Source organism: Oryctolagus cuniculus, chromosome 9, assembly GCF_051225735.1.
Source record: "Oryctolagus cuniculus isolate XC-2025 breed Fujian yellow rabbit chromosome 9, ASM5122573v1, whole genome shotgun sequence".
NCBI lineage: Eukaryota > Metazoa > Chordata > Mammalia > Lagomorpha > Leporidae > Oryctolagus > Oryctolagus cuniculus.
In genome coordinates, this window is record NC_142875.1 from 78,817,724 (window position 1) to 78,835,663 (window position 17,940).

General features: G+C 34.9%; 1 protein-coding gene across 10 annotated transcripts in view; it reads right to left on the minus strand.

Annotated features, from left to right (window-relative positions):
- NBEA (neurobeachin) overlaps window positions 1-17,940 on the minus strand; it is a 732,675-nt gene that overhangs the window by 434,844 nt on the left and 279,891 nt on the right. For 8 of the 10 annotated variants that reach the window (XM_051831739.3, XM_051831740.3, XM_089303712.1 and 5 more), the window contains exons 31-32: window positions 14,585-14,739; window positions 12,241-12,367 (exon numbers count right to left, since the gene is read on the minus strand). In XM_051831739.3, the coding sequence (XP_051687699.1) occupies window positions 12,241-12,367; window positions 14,585-14,739 (282 nt within the window). The remainder of the gene's footprint in view (window positions 1-12,240; window positions 12,368-14,584; window positions 14,740-17,940) is intronic. The other 2 variants (XM_070049020.2, XM_070049018.2) reach the window with 1 other exon arrangement.

Sequence of the window (17,940 nt, forward strand, 5' to 3'; positions counted from 1 at the left end):
CTGCAGTCATGGAATACTCATAATCACACGAGTAATCTCTGATTTACATAGTGAATATGACAAGAGCTTCCTTTTTTTGGAACTATTTCATAAATTCATTCTAATTTCTGGGATCATGTCCTAAAACTCTTCCAGCTAAACTAATTATCTCGATTAAGTAATGGTGGTGATAATGGTAGGATCAAGTCTATGAAGAGAAAAATCTAGATATAATTATTGCTAACAGTTTCTAAAGGTGAGCTCTGAAGAAATGAATAATTCACTGAAAATTAATAAATGAAAGTGAAATTACTTGAGGAAAACTCTAGATTTCAAAGCTTGATATACTATTGGTTTTATTGCACTATAATCTAATTAGGGCCAAGAATAACTTCTTCTCAATTTGAGACCTTTACCTTGATTTACAGGATTCTGTGTGATTTAGAGGCTTCAGAATTGCAAAAAATACTGTTCTTGGTGATTAAGTTAAATCTAATAGAAACTTCAATTAATGTGAACAACTTATTACTTCTATGTGGGTACATAAACACATTAATTATCAATGATTTTGACTTCAAGGTAATGAAGAAAAACAGACATTTCTCAGTATGTGAATCTCCATAATAGATTTTTTGCAATTATTTTCTTAGGAAATTTAATAGAATGTTAAATATTGCTCTTACACATATTTAACAATGACATCAATTTTCCAATAGAGAACAAACAATATAACATTTAACTTATAAGAGACCAAAGATTTCAATCACAGATAAACACTATCAAATAATATTCCCAAATTTCTCTAATAAACAACAATAAAATATTCTAAGCCAAAATGATCACTTTTTACAAAGAAAAAGATGGAAAGTTTTTTGCTGTTGAAATTTACAGTTTCCCCACACTGTATTCAAAGAAGTGTAAAAAATGTAAAAAGTACATGATCTTCATCCTTATACAATTTAAATTCCCCCAAAAAACAGTACAAATTTCCTCATTTATTACCTGGAAAATAAAGATTAATAACCAAAAAAGAAAATAAAAGAAAAATAAAACTGCGCTTTAATTTTATTTTTATTTCACTTTTCATCTCAGTGAAACATACAATTTATGAGAAAGCTATTATCTGCTAAGATAAAAATTAATTGAAAACATATAATTTGATATTTAATTATAAATATTGCTTCACGGGATCATACCATGTAAATGACAATATAGTCTTTCCTCACAGTACATCATTGTCATGAATTTCTTACTCTGTGATATTAACATCTGTTTTCAAGCACTCTGGCCTCAGAATCAGCCCTTAAGGCTTCAGATCTGGCTCAAAAGTCCATGAGAGTTTCTCAGGCATGGAAAGCCAAGACATTGTGGCAAAAAAATGACCTAAATCAAACATCTATGTGAGTGAGATCCCAGCGGAAAGAACGGGCCATCAAAGAAGGAGGTACCTTTCTCTGAAGGGAGGAGAGAAATTCCACTTTGACTATGGTCTTGTCTAAATAAGGTCAGAGTTTGTGAACTCAAGAGGCTTCCACAGCCTTGGCAACTCATGACAAGAGCCTCCAGTGATTACTGACACCATAAATAAAGAGTGTCAATTGTTAAATCAACAACGTGAGTCACTGTGCACTTACTCCCCATGTAGGATCTCTGTTCTTAATGTGTTGTACTATGTAAAGTAATGGTAAAACTAGTATTCAAACAGTACTTTATACTTTGTCTGTGTGGGTGCAATCTGTTGAAGTCTTTACTTAGTATATACTAAGTTGATCTTCTGTATATAAAGATAATTAAAAATGAATCTTAATGAAGAACGGGATGGAGAGGGAGTAGGAGATGGGATGGTTTGTGGGTGGGAAGGTGGTTATGGGAGGAAAAAGCTGCTATAATCCAAAAGTTGTACTTTCAAAATTTGTGTTTATAAATAAAAGTTTTAAAAAATCTGTTTTCAAGAAAAAATATTATCTATGTACATAATGTCTACTTTTGAAAGGATTATGAAAGGATTAAAACATTAAAAATCATAAAATCCTCATTTTTTAATGCAAATGAAAAAGAAGGTTATTAAAGTACGCAGAAGTAAAATTAGAATATGGTGCTTTCTGTTATAGCAACAAGGTTTTCTTGTAATATTAGCCTCTTCCCTTATTTTGAAATAATGTAAGGCTTTTATTTATCTTTAGGTTTAAGTTGTATTTTATCAGAATAATTTCTAGTGTTTCATGTTGTCTTTATTAAGATCTTTGTTCAGAAAAAACTAAGTCATCTATTTATAAGATCTAAAGGTTATATTCTTCAACTATGTAACTTTCTGTATTTGTCTTTAAAGCTTTTTGGCACTTTGAATAGATAATCATTGTTTCACAGTGAAAAGTAAATTTAAAAAAACACTAATTGACACAAGAAAAATATGGTCTTAAATCCTGTATGATTAAGTGAATGCTTCTTATTAAACAGAAATTGAATGAATAAATAACAATCAGAAGAAAATAAGTTACTGTTTAGCAAATTCTTTTGTGAGAAAAATTAGCATACTTTTCTTTAGGAAAATGACTAATTTTTTTCACTTTCTTATAATGTATATTTTCATTTACTCAACAAAATTCATTTAATCTCATTTAATGCACAGTGTAACACAAAGGTTAACAACATGGAGAATCTGTTTTAATAGCCTTTAAATGAGATTTATAATCTCATATTCTAGTACCTTCCTATTACTTGGAAATGTCTTATGTCCTAAGAATAGAATTTATCAACACTAGACTAAAATGCATATGATGACAAATCACTTTTTCCATTGTTTCCACTCTTTTTTTCATCCCCTTCAGCCATCCTAATAAAGCTTAGGATAGTTGACTGGTACCTACTGTAACTGTGGCTCCTTTACTTGATAGTACAAATGAACTCTTTTAAGAAAGGGACTTACTGATTTCCTTGAAGAAAATTCCTGCTTTAACTCAGAAAAACTAATTTGTCTGTATGTGTGAGGGGGAGAGTGTTGCTTTTTGGTTAAAAAAAAAAGGAATTTATAAATACATAAGATTCTCAGGGTTACAATAAATACATGATAATGAGGATAACACAATCCTCTTATTTATGTGATATTAATGCAAACAGTACAGATTCAATGCAGTTCAAAGATATAATTCTAAGAATAGAACAGGCCGGTGCTGTAGCTCACTTAGCTAATCCTCTGCCTGCAGCGCCAGTATCTTATATGGGCACCAGGTTCTAGTCCTGGTTGCTCCTCTTCCAGTCCAACTCTCTGCTGTGGCCCAGGAGGGCAGTGGAGGATGCCCCAAGTGTTTGGGCCCTGCACCAGCATGGGAGACCAGGAGGAAGCACCTGGCTCCTGGCTTCAGATTGGCGTAGCTCCAGCTATTTGTGGGGTGAACCAACGGAAGGAAGACCTTTCTCTATGTCTCTCTCACTGTCTAACTCTGCCTGTCCAAATTAAAAAAAAAAAAAAGAATAGAATGATATTTCCCTTCTTCTTTCCCTTATCATGTGGAATGAAATAAGCTGGACAAAGGAAATATTCACTACTCTAAGAAAATTACCAACTCTTGGAAAATACAACATTCAAAGGAAATAATAACAATTTGGATGAAATTCTAAAGCTCCAATTCCTACATTAGAACATTATCACTTAGAACATAAGAGCTTATTATTAAGGTTCAAAAACACTACAATTCTATATTGGCTTTTTTTTTAACTTTTTTTTTTTTTTTTTGACAGGCAGAGTGGACAGTGAGAGAGAGAGAGACAGAGAGAAAGGTCTTCCTTTGCCGTTGGTTCACCCTCCAATGGCCGCTGCGGCTGGCGCACCACGCTGATCCGATGACAGGAGCCAGGTACTTATCCAGGTCTCCCATGGGGTGCAGGGCCCAAGCACTTGGGCCATCCTCCACTGCACTCCCTGGCCACAGCAGAGAGCTGGTCTGGAAGAGGGGCAACCGGGACAGAATCCGGTGCCCTAACCGGGACTAAAACACGGTGTGCCGGCGCCGCAAGCCGGAGGATTAGCCTAGTGAGCCACGGCGCTGGCCTATATTGGCTTTTATGATTACTAACAATAATTACTGATAAATAATAGTAATTACAGTAGGAACCAAAGTATTTGAGTCATCCGCTACATCTCTGGATGCCTGTTAGCAGAAAGCTGGATCTGAAGCAGAGTAGCTGGGACATGAACTCTTAAAAGGGATGTGGGTGTTCCAAGATGTGACCTAAGCTGCCATGTGCGAAACACATGTCCTCAATTTTATTTAATTTTGTTTTCAACTTTTGTATTATTCTAGGCCCTTAGCATAATGTCACAAATATAATAAACACTAACAATTTAATTATATAGATTAAAGTTACCAAGTTTCTTCATTTCTTACAAAAGAATGAGCAACTATAATAAAATTTAGAATTTAAGGCCGGCGCCACGGCTCACTAGGCTAATCCTCCGCCTTGCGGCGCCGGCACACCGGGTTCTAGTCCCGGTCGGGGCACCGGATTCTGTCCCGGTTGCCCCTCTTCCAGGCCAGCCCTCTGCTGTGGCCAGGGAGTGCAGTGGAGGATGGCCCAGGTGCTTGGGCTCTGCACCCCATGGGAGACCAGGAAAAGCACCTGGCTCCTGGCTCCTGCCATCGGATCAGCGCGGTGCGCCGGCCGCAGCGCGCCAGCCACGGCGGCCATTGGAGGGTGAACCAACGGCAAAGGAAGACCTTTCTCTCTGTCTCTCTCTTTCACTGTCCACTCTGCCTGTCAAAAAAAAAAAAAATTTAGAATTTAAATAATTACATGACATCAATAATGTATGTAAATGCTACAGTTCAGATATAAAATAAATGATTATGTTAGTGAATTCAATGGAAAATTTTTACTAATCAAATGCTCCTACATAAATCTGCAAATGTTGATACAGATAAGTGAACTGGTGTGCTTAAGTAAATGCAGGTGAAATGACAAGATTAGAAAAGTTTAATGATAGAAAAACTATATATCATGAAATTAAATTCTTACTACACATTATGACTAATATTGGAAAACACTAATTAAATATTTTGTCTGGCTTAGACAAAATTTCCAATATGTAATATAACACACTAGGTATCTAAGGAGTATCCTAAATCTCAGAAGCTATAAAACAGTGACCCACTGATAGTATTTTCAAACTGTAGACTCTCTAGAGCCACAGTGACTAAACAAAACGTAACACTGAAAAAAAAGCTTTGGTTATTTTATTTCCTTGTAATATTATAAACTTAAAACAGATTTTTTGGGGGGCAAGTATTTGACTGCAGTTAAGACCCCACTTGTGACACCGTCTACCCATATTAGATAATTTCGATTCAAATGCTTCCAGTCTGGCTTCCTATTAATAGATGCTCCGGGAGGCAGCATGTGACAGCTCAAGTACTTGACTCCTACCAATAATGTTGGAGACCTAGAATAAGTTCTTGGCTCCTGACTGCAGCCTGATCTAGCCCTGGTTGTTGCAGGCATTTGGGGAGTAGACCAGAGGAAAGAAGATGTCTGTCTCAGTCTCTCCACCTTTCAAATAAAATGAAAATAAATAAAACAAAAGTTTTGTAAAAAGCTTGACATTTTTCTCTTAATTCCTCCTAAACAGAATCACAGATATTTGCAAGTGCATGATGTACACCTCTACATTAAGAGATAGATGAGAGGAGGGCAAATGGCACAGTGGTTAAGTCATCTCTTAGAATACCTACATCCCTTATAGGGACATGGTTTGAGACTCAGTAACTCCACTTCTGATCCAGCTACCTGCTAATGTGTACCTTAGGAGGTGGTACAAGCACTCAGTTCCCTCCCACACACATGGGAGATCCATACTGAGTTCCAGGCACCTGGCTTCTGCCTCAATAAGCCCTAGCAACTGCAGGCCTTTGGGCAATGAACCAAGAAATTGGAAGACATTCTCTCTCTCTGTCTCTCTCTCTTTCTCTCTGCCTCTCTCTTTCCATTGGCCCCCACCTCCACTCAGGAAAACATTCTGAGCCCTGATATATAGACAGACCAAACACTTGAGAAAGAGGGAAGGCAGAATCTGAATGAACTCAAATTTGGCTAGTCCCATACCCCTGAACACCAGCTTTCAAGTACTGGGTAAGAAATAATAGCGCTACCATTGCAGAAGGGGCTGTAGTACAAGATGAAAAAAGCCTAAAAATCCAGGTGGAACAGAAATACTGGGGGAAAAATTCTGACAAACTAGCAACCAAATAAAAACAAAGTAAGGGCTGCTGTTGTGGCAAAGCAGGTATAGCCACAGCCTGTGACACCAGAATCCCATATAGGTACCAGTTCAAGTTCCAGCTGCTCTTCTTGTGATCCACTCTGTGCTAATGGCAAGAGAAGGCAGCAGAAGATGGCACAAGTATTTGGGTCCCTGCCACCCACATGGAAGACTGGGATGAAGCTCCTGGATACTGACTTTAGTCTGGTCCAGCCCTCACTGTTGTGGCTACTTAAGGAGTAAACCAGCAAACAGATGATCTCTCTCTCTCTCTCTCTCTCTCTCTTTCTCTTTCTCTCTCTCTCTCTCCTCCCATCTTCCCCATAACTCTGACTTTCAAAATAAACAAATACATCTTAAAAAACAACAAAAATAAGTCTAAAGTAAAGATATAAAAATTTAAACCAAATTGGAAGATTTAGAAGAAATGGATAGACATCTGCACACACCATTTACTAAAATTTAGCCATGAGGACAATAGAAAACCTAAATAGACCAATAACCAAGACGGAGATTGAATCAGTAATAAAGGCCCTCCCAATGAAGAAAAGCCCAAGACTAAATGGCTTCATGGCTGACTTCTACCAAACTTTTTTTTTTCTTTCTTTCCTTTTTTTTTTTTTTTTTTTTTTTTTTGATAGAGTTCGACAGTGAGAGAGACAGAAAGGTCTTCCTTCCATTGGTTCACTCCCCAATTGGCCGCCAGGGTTGGAGCTATGCCATCTGAAGCCAGGAGCCAGGTGCTTCCTCCTGGTCTCCCATGCGGGTGCAGGGGTCCAAGCACATGGGCCATCCTCCACTGCCTTCCTGGGACACAGCAGAGAGCTGGACTGGAAGAGGAGCAACCGGGTCTAGAACCTGGCACCCACATGGGATGCTGGAGCTGCAGGCGGAGGATTAACCAAGTGAGCCACGGTGCCAGCCCCTCTACCAAATTTTAAAGAAGAACTAACTCAGGGGCTGGCACCATGGCTCACTTGGTGATTTAGAAGATAATCAAACAATAACTCAATATTTGAGAAAAAGTAAAAGAATAAAAAAATTTCATTAACCAACAGACTGCATAGGAAGAAGAAGAAAATAAAGAATAGAAGGAAAAGAATCTTTTTCTTTTTCAACAACTACCAAATTGGTAACATAACAAACTGTATCAGTCAATACATTATATGCAAATGATATATAACAACAAACTAAAATATAGATTATGATTTTTTAAACAGCAATATATCCGTTGATATACTGCTAAAGAAAAACTTGCTGTATCTATAAATATAGGTAAAAGTAAAGAAAAGAAGGAAAAAGAATTACCATTAAATGCTTTATTCAAATGGAAAAGCCACACAAGGAATTGGAAAGGCTTAATTGACAAGATGTTACAATTTAAACTATACATTGCATATACATTTTTAAAATTTGAAAATACCAAAAAAACCATTTTCCCTGATATAATTAAGGATCAGAATAAATGGATCTGATGTAATCCAGTTGAAATCAGTGATTAAAAAATTCTATCTCATTTTAAATTTCTTATTTAAATCTAATATTTAATATTAATTTAATTAAATATCGTATTTAATTAAAATAAACATTTTAATGTTAACTCTTGATTAAATACAAAAAAAATAAACTACCTATGTAAATTTATTAGCATTTTCATCTGCACTAAGAAGCTAAATTTCCTACTAAAGAACAACTAAACAAACCAACATCTAAGCATCTCTGTGAGGACAAAGGAAAATTAAGATAAGCACCAATAAATTACCATTGAATGTGAAGAAGAAATCCTAGTAAGATGATTTTGGTGTTTGGACATCTCTTCTTCCATGGACATGGTTTGTAAGAAGCAGTTGAATGACTTAGAAGTTCAAGAAAAAATTTTTAAATATTTATTTATTTATTTTGCAGGTCAGTTATACAGAGAGAGGAGGAGAGGCAGAGAGAGAGATAGAGGTCTTTCTTCCGCTGGTTCACTCCCCAATTGGCTGCAGCAGCCGGAGCTGTGCAGATCTGAAGCCAGGAGCCAGGAGCTTCTTCTGGGTCTCCCATCTGGATGCAGGAGCCCAAGGACTTGGGCCATCTTCTGCCTGCTTTCCCAGGCCATAGCAGAGAGCCAGATTGGAAGTGGAGCAACCGAGACTTGAACCGGCGACCATATGGGATGCCATTGCTGGGATGCCAGCACTGCAGACAGCGGCTTTACCCACTACGCCACAGCACCAGCCCCAAGAAAATTTTTAATTTCCGAGCCCATCAAAAGGGCAGAGTTTAGAAAAACCCAAGTGACTAAAGTTGGGTATAGAACTACACCCTAGAATAGTGGTAAACCAGCAAAAAAAACTGGCCCTCTAACCTTGACTGCTTTAAGGTCATCTGGGATTGTTAGTTTCTACAGTGAGTACCAGAAGAAAATGTCTTTTTTTTCCTGCAAGAAAATGAATATTGTACCTTTACATTACCTTTGTACTCTTTCATACACTATAAATCCTTCACATTATATTAAAAACAAAAGACATAAAATAAAATAAGTAGCCAGGACTGAATGCCAAGATAAACACAAGATTACAGAAACAGATAAAGGAGAAAGTCAAATGATGAGACAAAGACTTCAGGTTAGTAAGTCTGAAAAAGGACTAGTATCTGGAACATATTAAAAAAAATCAAAAATCAAAAGTAAAAAGGTGTACAAATTGAAAAAATGGACAAGAGGGTCTGGTGCCATGGCATAGTGGGTAAAGCTGTGGCCTGCAGCTCCAGCATCCCATACGGGCACCAGTTCATATTTCAGCTGCTCTGCTTCTGGTCCAGCTTCCTGCTAATGAATGGCCTGGGAAAGCAGCAGAAGACTGAGCGCAGGTCGTTGGACTTCTGCATCCACATGTGAGACTCAGAAGAAGCTCCTGGTTCCTGGCTTCAGACTTGCCCACCTCCTGCCACTGCAGCCATTTGGGGAATGAACCAGTAGCTGGAAAATCTTTCTCTTTCTCTGTCTCTCTCCCTTTGTAATTCTGCCCTTCAAAAAAAAAAAAAAAATGAACAAGAGGTTAGACAGCATTGTGGTACAGTGTTAAGCTGCCACTTGGGAGGCCCTAACAGCATGTTGTAATGATCTTACTCTTCGGCATTAACGCCACATAAACAAACTTAGGTTCACATAAGCAAAGGTTCAGTAAAGCTTTATCCTAATAGCCAAAAATTGGGGAAAAAAGAAAATTAGATGAAAGATTAGAAAAATATATTGAATTCAAAGAAGATTAAAACAACGTACTACATTTGTAGAATACAGCTCACACATTGCTGAGAGGAAAAGTCATGACTTTAACAGATCACAAAAGAAAAACCCAGTTAGCTGTTTTTAAAATGGATACTGAAAAACTGGATTGAAAAACTTAAATGGAAATTCAAGAAATCAGATTGTATTAAGGAAAAAGGGAAAAGCAGGATGATCTTTTTAGATCAAATATAATTCTTTATAAAAACTGAAGTTAATTATGACAGCACAGTAGAAGGACACAGAAATAGACTAATGGGGCAGAACTGAGTCAAAATCATGGCCAAAAATAAACTAACACTTGATTTGTGAAGAAAGTGGCAGAGCATGGGGCAAAGAAGACGTTTCAAATAAAGAGTGCTAGGTCATTTTCGTATTCTTTACACCGTTAACATTATGTTTTTTATTTATTTATTTATTTATTTATTTATTTATTTTTGACAGGCAGAGTGGACAGTGAGAGAGAGAGACAGAGAGAAAGGTCTTCCTTTGCCATTGGTTCACCCTCCAACTGCCGCCGCAGCCGGCGCGCTTCGGCCAGCGCACCACGCTGATCTGAAGGCAGGAGCCAGGTGCTTCTCGTGGTCTCCCATGGGGTACAGGGCCCAAGCATTTGGGCCATCCTCCACTGCACTCCCGGGCCACAGCAGAGAGCTGGACTGGAAGAGGAGCAACCGGAACAGAATCCGGCACCCTGACCGGGACTAGAACCCAGGGTGCCGCTGCCACAGGCGGAGGATTAGCCTATTGCGCCGCGGCACCCGCAAACATTATATTTTAAAAAGTTAATTCCAGATATATTATGTTTCTAAGTATAAAAGCAAAAAATTAAACAGAAGACAAGGTAGGGAAAATGTAGGCAAAGAATTATGCAATGCAAGAAAGCACTTACCAAAAAAAAAAAAAACTGATAAATTGAATTTCTTAAAAATTTACACCTTCCACTGATCAAAGCAGACCAGATAGATAAAAAGAAGTGAAGAAGATATATTCATGTCATATAATCATTAAAGGGCTTATTTTGCAATGGTATGAAAAAGTTTACAAATTAATACAAAAAGCCAATCATTAAAGAACTAGATATTTTAACATGCACATCCCAAAAGAGGAATAAAAAAGACCAGTAATATATATAAAAGTTACTCGATCGTATTATTCATCAGGAAAATGCAAACTGAAAATAGAACAGAATGCCACTAAGCTTCAACAAAAATAGATATAATGAAAGGGGCTGACAATGCTAAGTCCTATCAATGACATGAAGCCACCAAAACTCTCATATTCTGATGTTGGACTCGTGACCTTGTATAACCATTTTGACAATACATTCGTCATTATCTAGTTAATCTGGGTGTACACAAACACTAGGTATCAGCAATTCCGGTCCACATTATTTACATAATAGATGGCTATACTAAAGTGTGGTGTACTCACACAGTAATATTTAATGCACAATAATGACAAATAATATTTTTATCTGTGTAGTTGTATTATTTTTAATAGCTAAACAATATAAATATCAAATGCACATCACAATGAAATGAATTAATAAATTAATAGTGTACATAACCAAATGAAGAAATGTGGAATAGGAATGAACAAACTGAATATGGAGGAGTCATATGTTGAACAAAAGATGCCAGAGACAACAGAATATATACCATGTATGTGCATTTATATAAATCCAAAGTATACAAAACTGTCCTAGTTAAAAACCAGGGTGAAAAATTTTAAGAGGAATGAGAACATTGGGAAAGGGGCACATAGTGGAGATTTTTGGGGTATTTGTTACAGTCTGTTTCTTGATTTGGGTGATTGCAACATGAATGTGATAATTCTTTCATTGAGCTATTATACTGTATTTGTGTTATATAATTATCCCCTGGTATCCATCAGAGATCTCAGGATTCCCTATGGATATTAAAATCTGAAAAAGATTCGCAAGTCCTTTAGATAAAGTAGAGTATTATTTGCATATAAACTATGCACATTAAATCACATCTAGATGAATTATAATTACTACTATAAAGTAAATGCTATTTAAATAGTTACTACACTATATTGTTTAATGAATAATGACAAGAAAACAAAGTTTTTATGTGTTCAGCTTTGATAAAAAATGTTTGTGAATGGTGATTGGTTGAATGTGTAGATGCAGAATATATAGATACAGGGGATGGACCATACTTCCATTAAAATTATGAATATATATATGAACACGTGTATGTGCGTACACACACAGTTTAACTCCAAGAATGATGGCCAGTCTCTTTTATATATGCTCTTTAATCACATAGACATGTTCCATTATTCAAGTTTCATGATATATTTTATACTTAATTTGGCAGAGCTAATTTCAAAGTATGTATTTTAAATTTTCATCACCCTCCAAAGATGTTCAATTCTGCCATGTTACTATTTGTGCATATTTAAACTTTATTAGAAATAGTAGCAAGTATGACAATAGATTACAAATTTAGCAGTCATCATCTTAAACAAGGTCTCTTACAAAGATAATAATGCTGATTTTCATATAATTAACAAGAAGCCTAGAATACAAATATAATGCAATTATGAAATACAATCACAAAATACATAATTAACCTACATTTCTAAGAATTCTTACCATATCTATGCTTTTACAGTGTATTGTTTCACTGTGATAAAAACCTGGAGAGAGACAAAAGATGAGGAAGAGTAAAATGAGAAAGATGAGTAAAAAAGAAATAGTTATACACACCTCATGTTTTCAGCTGAATCTTCTGGCATTGGAGCAACAGTTTGTACAGCTGGAAGATTTTTGCTGGTAGCACCATTCACAAAACTAGAAGAGGAGGAGGAGGAGGAAGACCCTGAATCCACGGCACCTGTTCCCAAAATAATAATTTTAGCCTTAAACACAATTATTTAATAAAACAATATTAATTATATCATACTATTTGATTTTGAAATATTACTCATATTGAATTTCAAAACAGACCTCATCAATTAAAATTATTTGATTATTAGCATACTCTTAATTTTTTATAATTTTAACCAATAGCTATTGTATTGAGACCCAGTTGGTTTACTTATGTTAGTCTAACAAAACTACATATTACACATGGGGTATAAATAAAAGACATCAACAAATGAAAAACTTTTAGGTAAAATGAGGCTGATAAAACAATGTAAATTTGAACATGAAAATTTATCTTTTTATTGCAATTTTTAACATCTATAATTTATAATGAATTATATCTGAGCATAAATTTGTGGCTCTGTATTATCAAATGTTTATTTCAATAAAATTATTGCTTAAGAAGGCCTATACTTGAATATAATTATAACCAGTTTTAAAATAAGGAATTTTCCTCAATGATATGAAGATGCTATTTTAGAACAGATTTTTCTACAATATTCATATGCAATGTAAATATGTTACATAGCTATGGAGTTGAGGGACATCTAGTGTTCCTAAATATTATCATACCTCATACTGATTCCCACAGAACTCAACTGCTTACCAGGATTTCCATTATAACCTTTATAAAGCACATAGATGCCAACTTGTAAACTGGATAGGAAGTCCAGTTTAGATGTTGGCTCATGAATTTTATTCCTCCCAAGGAGAAACTTTATTGACTATATTTTATTTTTCCTTGTAATATTGCATAATTATACTATCACTAAACCTCTTGCTGTAATTATTTACTATGTCTATTAATAATTCTTAAAAGAAAAATTAATAGAAAGCATCATGACTTGTCTCATACAAAGATTTAAAAAAGTAGTGATTTAATTTTCCATTTACTTAGCTCTTAATAGCAGTCAGGACTGTTTACTTGATAAATAATACTTAACACAGATTTTTTTCTTACTACATTAGCACATTAAAAAAAATTCTGGGTAAAATTTTGATAAAAGAAAATTTGTTTTATTTCAATTTGAGAGAGCCAAATGAATATAAATAATAATATTAAAAATAGAATGACCTGAAAGTCTTTAGACAAGTCAGGCAAATCATATAAATATTTATTTATAATATAAATTAAAGATGTTATATTCTTTAACACAATGCCATTAACAATATTTATTTGCTAATAAAGATATGCTTAATAGAGTACATTCTACTTACTACAACCCCATAAATGTGTTGTTCATGATATGTCACACTCAGGTGGTATGATAAACAAGATAGATACAGAAAGCACAAAGAAGAGCTACAAATTAATAAAAATGGGAAGAATCTAAGTAATGATAATAAATGGAAAAGTTCAAGGCTATACAGTTTGGAGAAGAGAAGACTACTATAGTCAGGGAAGAAAAGTCAGGGATCATCTTGCGTTGTATAAATACCTAAAATGGAATCACAAAGATTTGGGTAAGGATTTATTTAGCTAATAATCAACAGGAACATTTCTGGAAATTTACAAAAAAAAGATATTCTTTTAGGTAGGCTTTTAAAATTTATAGTGATTTGGAGTTTTTGGTTCCTAGAATCATTAGGAAATTTTGGACAATGAATTGTATACAGTTGTAACTGACATACATAAATTAATTCAATGTCAAACAATGGTTATTATTCACATACATTTTTTTATCAAGTTGAGGCTCTTGCATATCGTCAAGGTTCTTAGGGGAGCTCTGCCTTCCCTTAGGGGATTTAGCAAAGAAAATACATTATGACTCAACAGTAAATATCACCAAGTACATTTTCTTTCACTAATATTGTTAGTACACTTTGATATTCTTGATACAATTTATTTTAATATTTGTACATCGAACTTCAGTGTTCAATTTTGTTATTGCTTTTGCTCCCCTAAATCTTTCAAATACCTGCTCTCACTCTCAACATAAACATCGTGTTTTGAGAGGACTCAAAACAAAAATCAGTACCCCCTAAAATGATGACTAAAAACTGTAATTTAGAATTAAAGTGCAATAGTGAAAATCATAACATAAAGTTTAATCTTTCTTAAAGATTAAGATACTATTAAATGATCAGAGGATTTTAATTTTTGAGATCCTATAAGCAGTAAAATGAAGATATAGAAAACAGAAAGAAAAAGATGAGGTATCACAAAAATATATAAGGACAATACCTGTTGTATTAATCATACTTTTTGGTGTAGCTCCCGTGGCAGCAAATATATTAGAGGCACTGCCTGTTGGCAGCCCACTTCCCGCAGAGGTGGCTCCCACAGTGGTTACAGCTAAACTACCTGGAGGTGGCTTCTTTACTGGCACCACAACACTCCTACAAGGAAACAAGTACAAAGAAAAAGAAACATGAGGCTTAAGATGAATCCTAATCCTGCTATGACAGATATACACAAACAGCATCAAAGTTTTGTCTCTCTCATTTCTTTCTTCTCTCTTTATTTCTTTCTCCCTCTCATTCCTCTGCCCCTCTCATTACTTCGTTCTTAAAAAAAAAAAAAAAAAAAAAGTGTAACTCCTGATCTCATCTTCATCTGTGAAAAGAACATGGACATTTAGGATAAATTGTAAAATGCATTGAATATTCTAATTCACTTGGAAAACATCTGTGTAGAATCTTCAGTTTCCAAGACTTTCTTAAAATAGCATGTGGACTATAACCATAAATCATGGAGTACTGAGAAACATGTGCTCAAATTAGCAAATTTTGCATAGGAATAAGGGAGTATTTGAAAAAATATATAAAATCTTCACCTTATCCATAGCATATTTTCTCTGGGTAAAATATTCCTAAAATATAAAAACATTTGAGGGCAAAATTCTAGTTTCCTCAAAGTAAAGCTAAAATTAAATCAAGGAATAATAAAATCTAAGGGTATAATGAGATTACACTTTATTTTCCTGAATAGAATCGGGTTATTTTTCATCATAGGAATGTTATTAGAATAAAAGAGAACTGAAATGATACAACAGATATTTATTTGGAGATCTAGTTAGCTTTTGAGCCTTGATTTTTCAACAGTGTAATATTTTCCCATTTTTTAGCACTGTAAAAATAAATTTCATTAAGATGCTTTCTGAAACTGTACTAAGTTGAAAAGATAAATGAGAATACTAATTTAAAAATACAAATAGAGAAACCATTTCTGTAATATAAATATCTATATTTCCTTATAAGAAAGCTGCATTCTTTTCCAAGATTATATTACTGCAAACTTCATTTCACAAATATGCTCCAAGCATTACTTAACAATAATTAATTTAGCTAGAAAATATATTTATGAGTTCTTTCAAGTTCACATGTCATGTATGAAAATGGTGAATCACAGTGTAAAAATATCCAACATAAACTTTTTCTAAAGATTTATTTTATTATTTATTTGAAAGGTAGAATAACAGAGAAAGGGGAAGAGAGACAGAAAAAAAAAATTGATAGTCCATCCACTGGTTCATTCCCCATATGGCAGCAATTTCCAGGGCTGGGACATGAAAAAAACAAGAGCTAGGCATTTCATCCATGTAGATACTGATGAACAAGGAATTGGGCCATCATTAGCTGCTTTCCCAGGTGCATTAGCAAGGAATAGGAGTGGAAGTGAAGCAACCAGGACTTTAACTGGTGCCAATATGGGCCACTGGCCTCACAGGCAGTGGCTCAACTTGCTCAACAATGATACCAGTCCCATACACTGTCTTTTTAATCCATTTTATTTTGTTCTTTTTCTAGGGAAAAGTTCTACTTAAAGGAAACTATGAATGGCCCATCTCAAGTCTATGGCTTAAAAATCTTTTTTTTTTATTCTTTTTCAACCCCCAAAGAAACCTTTTATTTAAGGAATACAAACTTTATGCATTTCCTAAGTACAATTTAGGAAAATATTTTTTTTTCCCACCATACCTGCCTTCCCACCCACTCTCTCCCACTCCTCATCCTCCTCCCTCTCCCATTTTCAGCCTCATTTTTCACTAAGATCCATTTTCGATAAACTTTATATACAGAAGACCAATTCTATACTAAGTAAAGAGTTCAACAATTTGCATGAAAAAAAAAAACAAAAGAAAACAAACAAACAAATAAAAAAAAAAAACCTGTTCCTCAATAGTTCAGACAAGGGCTGTTCAAAGTCATTTCATGGTGAAGTGAATTTCATTTTTTTTTTTTTTTGTAGAAACTTAATTAACTTTAAAGAAGCACTCAAGAATGATACATCTTTTGCAAGCACTTAGATACAGTTATAAAACTCTTTGAGGACAGGGGTTTGGCATAGGAAGTTAGTTCACAGTGAAGTTAGTACACAGCGACTCCTCTTGTTAATTTAACAATGAACACTCCTATGTATGACATCAGTGATCACCTGAGGCTCCTGACATGAGCTGCCTAGGCTATGGAAGCCTTTTGAATCCACAAACTATTTAGAGAAGGCCATACGTAAATTGGAAGTTCTCTCTTCCCTTCAGAGAATAGTACCTCCTTTGTTGATGACCACATCTTTCCACTGGGGTCTCACCCACTGAGGTCCTTCATGTAGGACATTTTTTTGCCACAGTGTCTTGGCTTTCCAAGCCTGAAATGCTCTTGTGGGCTTTTCATCCAGACCGGAATGCCTTAAGGGCAGATTCTGAGGTCAAAGTGCTGTTTAAAAGTGATTGTCATTCCATGAATCTGCTGTGTGGACTGCTTCCCCTGTTGGAGCATTCACTCCTTTCTAATTCTATCTATTATTATCAGACCCTTAATCCTTTCCAAATGATGATTTTAACACTTAAAGTGGTTATTTTTACCACCCAGCTTAAGGGGATTTGGGGTCCCATGGCAAGTTTTTAAACTGTACCCTTAGAAGTAAGTCTATAGGAATGTATGCAGAACTATACAGCTTTATGGTTACAAACATTATACACTTCATAATTACAACTTTAGGAACATGCTGATTCTTTCCATTGTGCCCACCCTCCCACACATTCTCCTAACCTCTCTTCCTCCTCACACTCTTATTCCCATTCTTATTTTTTATTGAGATATATTTTCAATTGATTTTATACACATGTTAAAGACATCTTATACTTCCTTAATATCAACATATTTTTCAAAGAAATAATTTTGTTAGTTTCTTCAGTGACTATGTTAATGTTAAAAATCTGAATTTGTAGCAATTATTTTTTATTTTGGGGGTACTTCAAGTTTTTTGGTAACCAAATATTATTATAATCTTAAATAATTTTACTAATGAAAAAAATCTTCATGATTTCTTTCTGGGTATCTTCTTTTTCCTTATGAGTATTGTACTTAAATTATTTGAGCTGAATCTTAAACTCTCAACTATCCATTTACTTGCTAAAAGGATTCAATAACCTTTCAATCCTTACATTGGCTAGTGCTCATCTTTTGCCTTCAATTTTTTCACTGAGATGCAGTGCAACATTGTAGAGAGAATACAGGATATGGAGTCACAAGACTGAGGGTTAAAATGTGGATCACTCTCAAGCTATAAATTTTAGCTTCTCACTGTAAAACTGACAA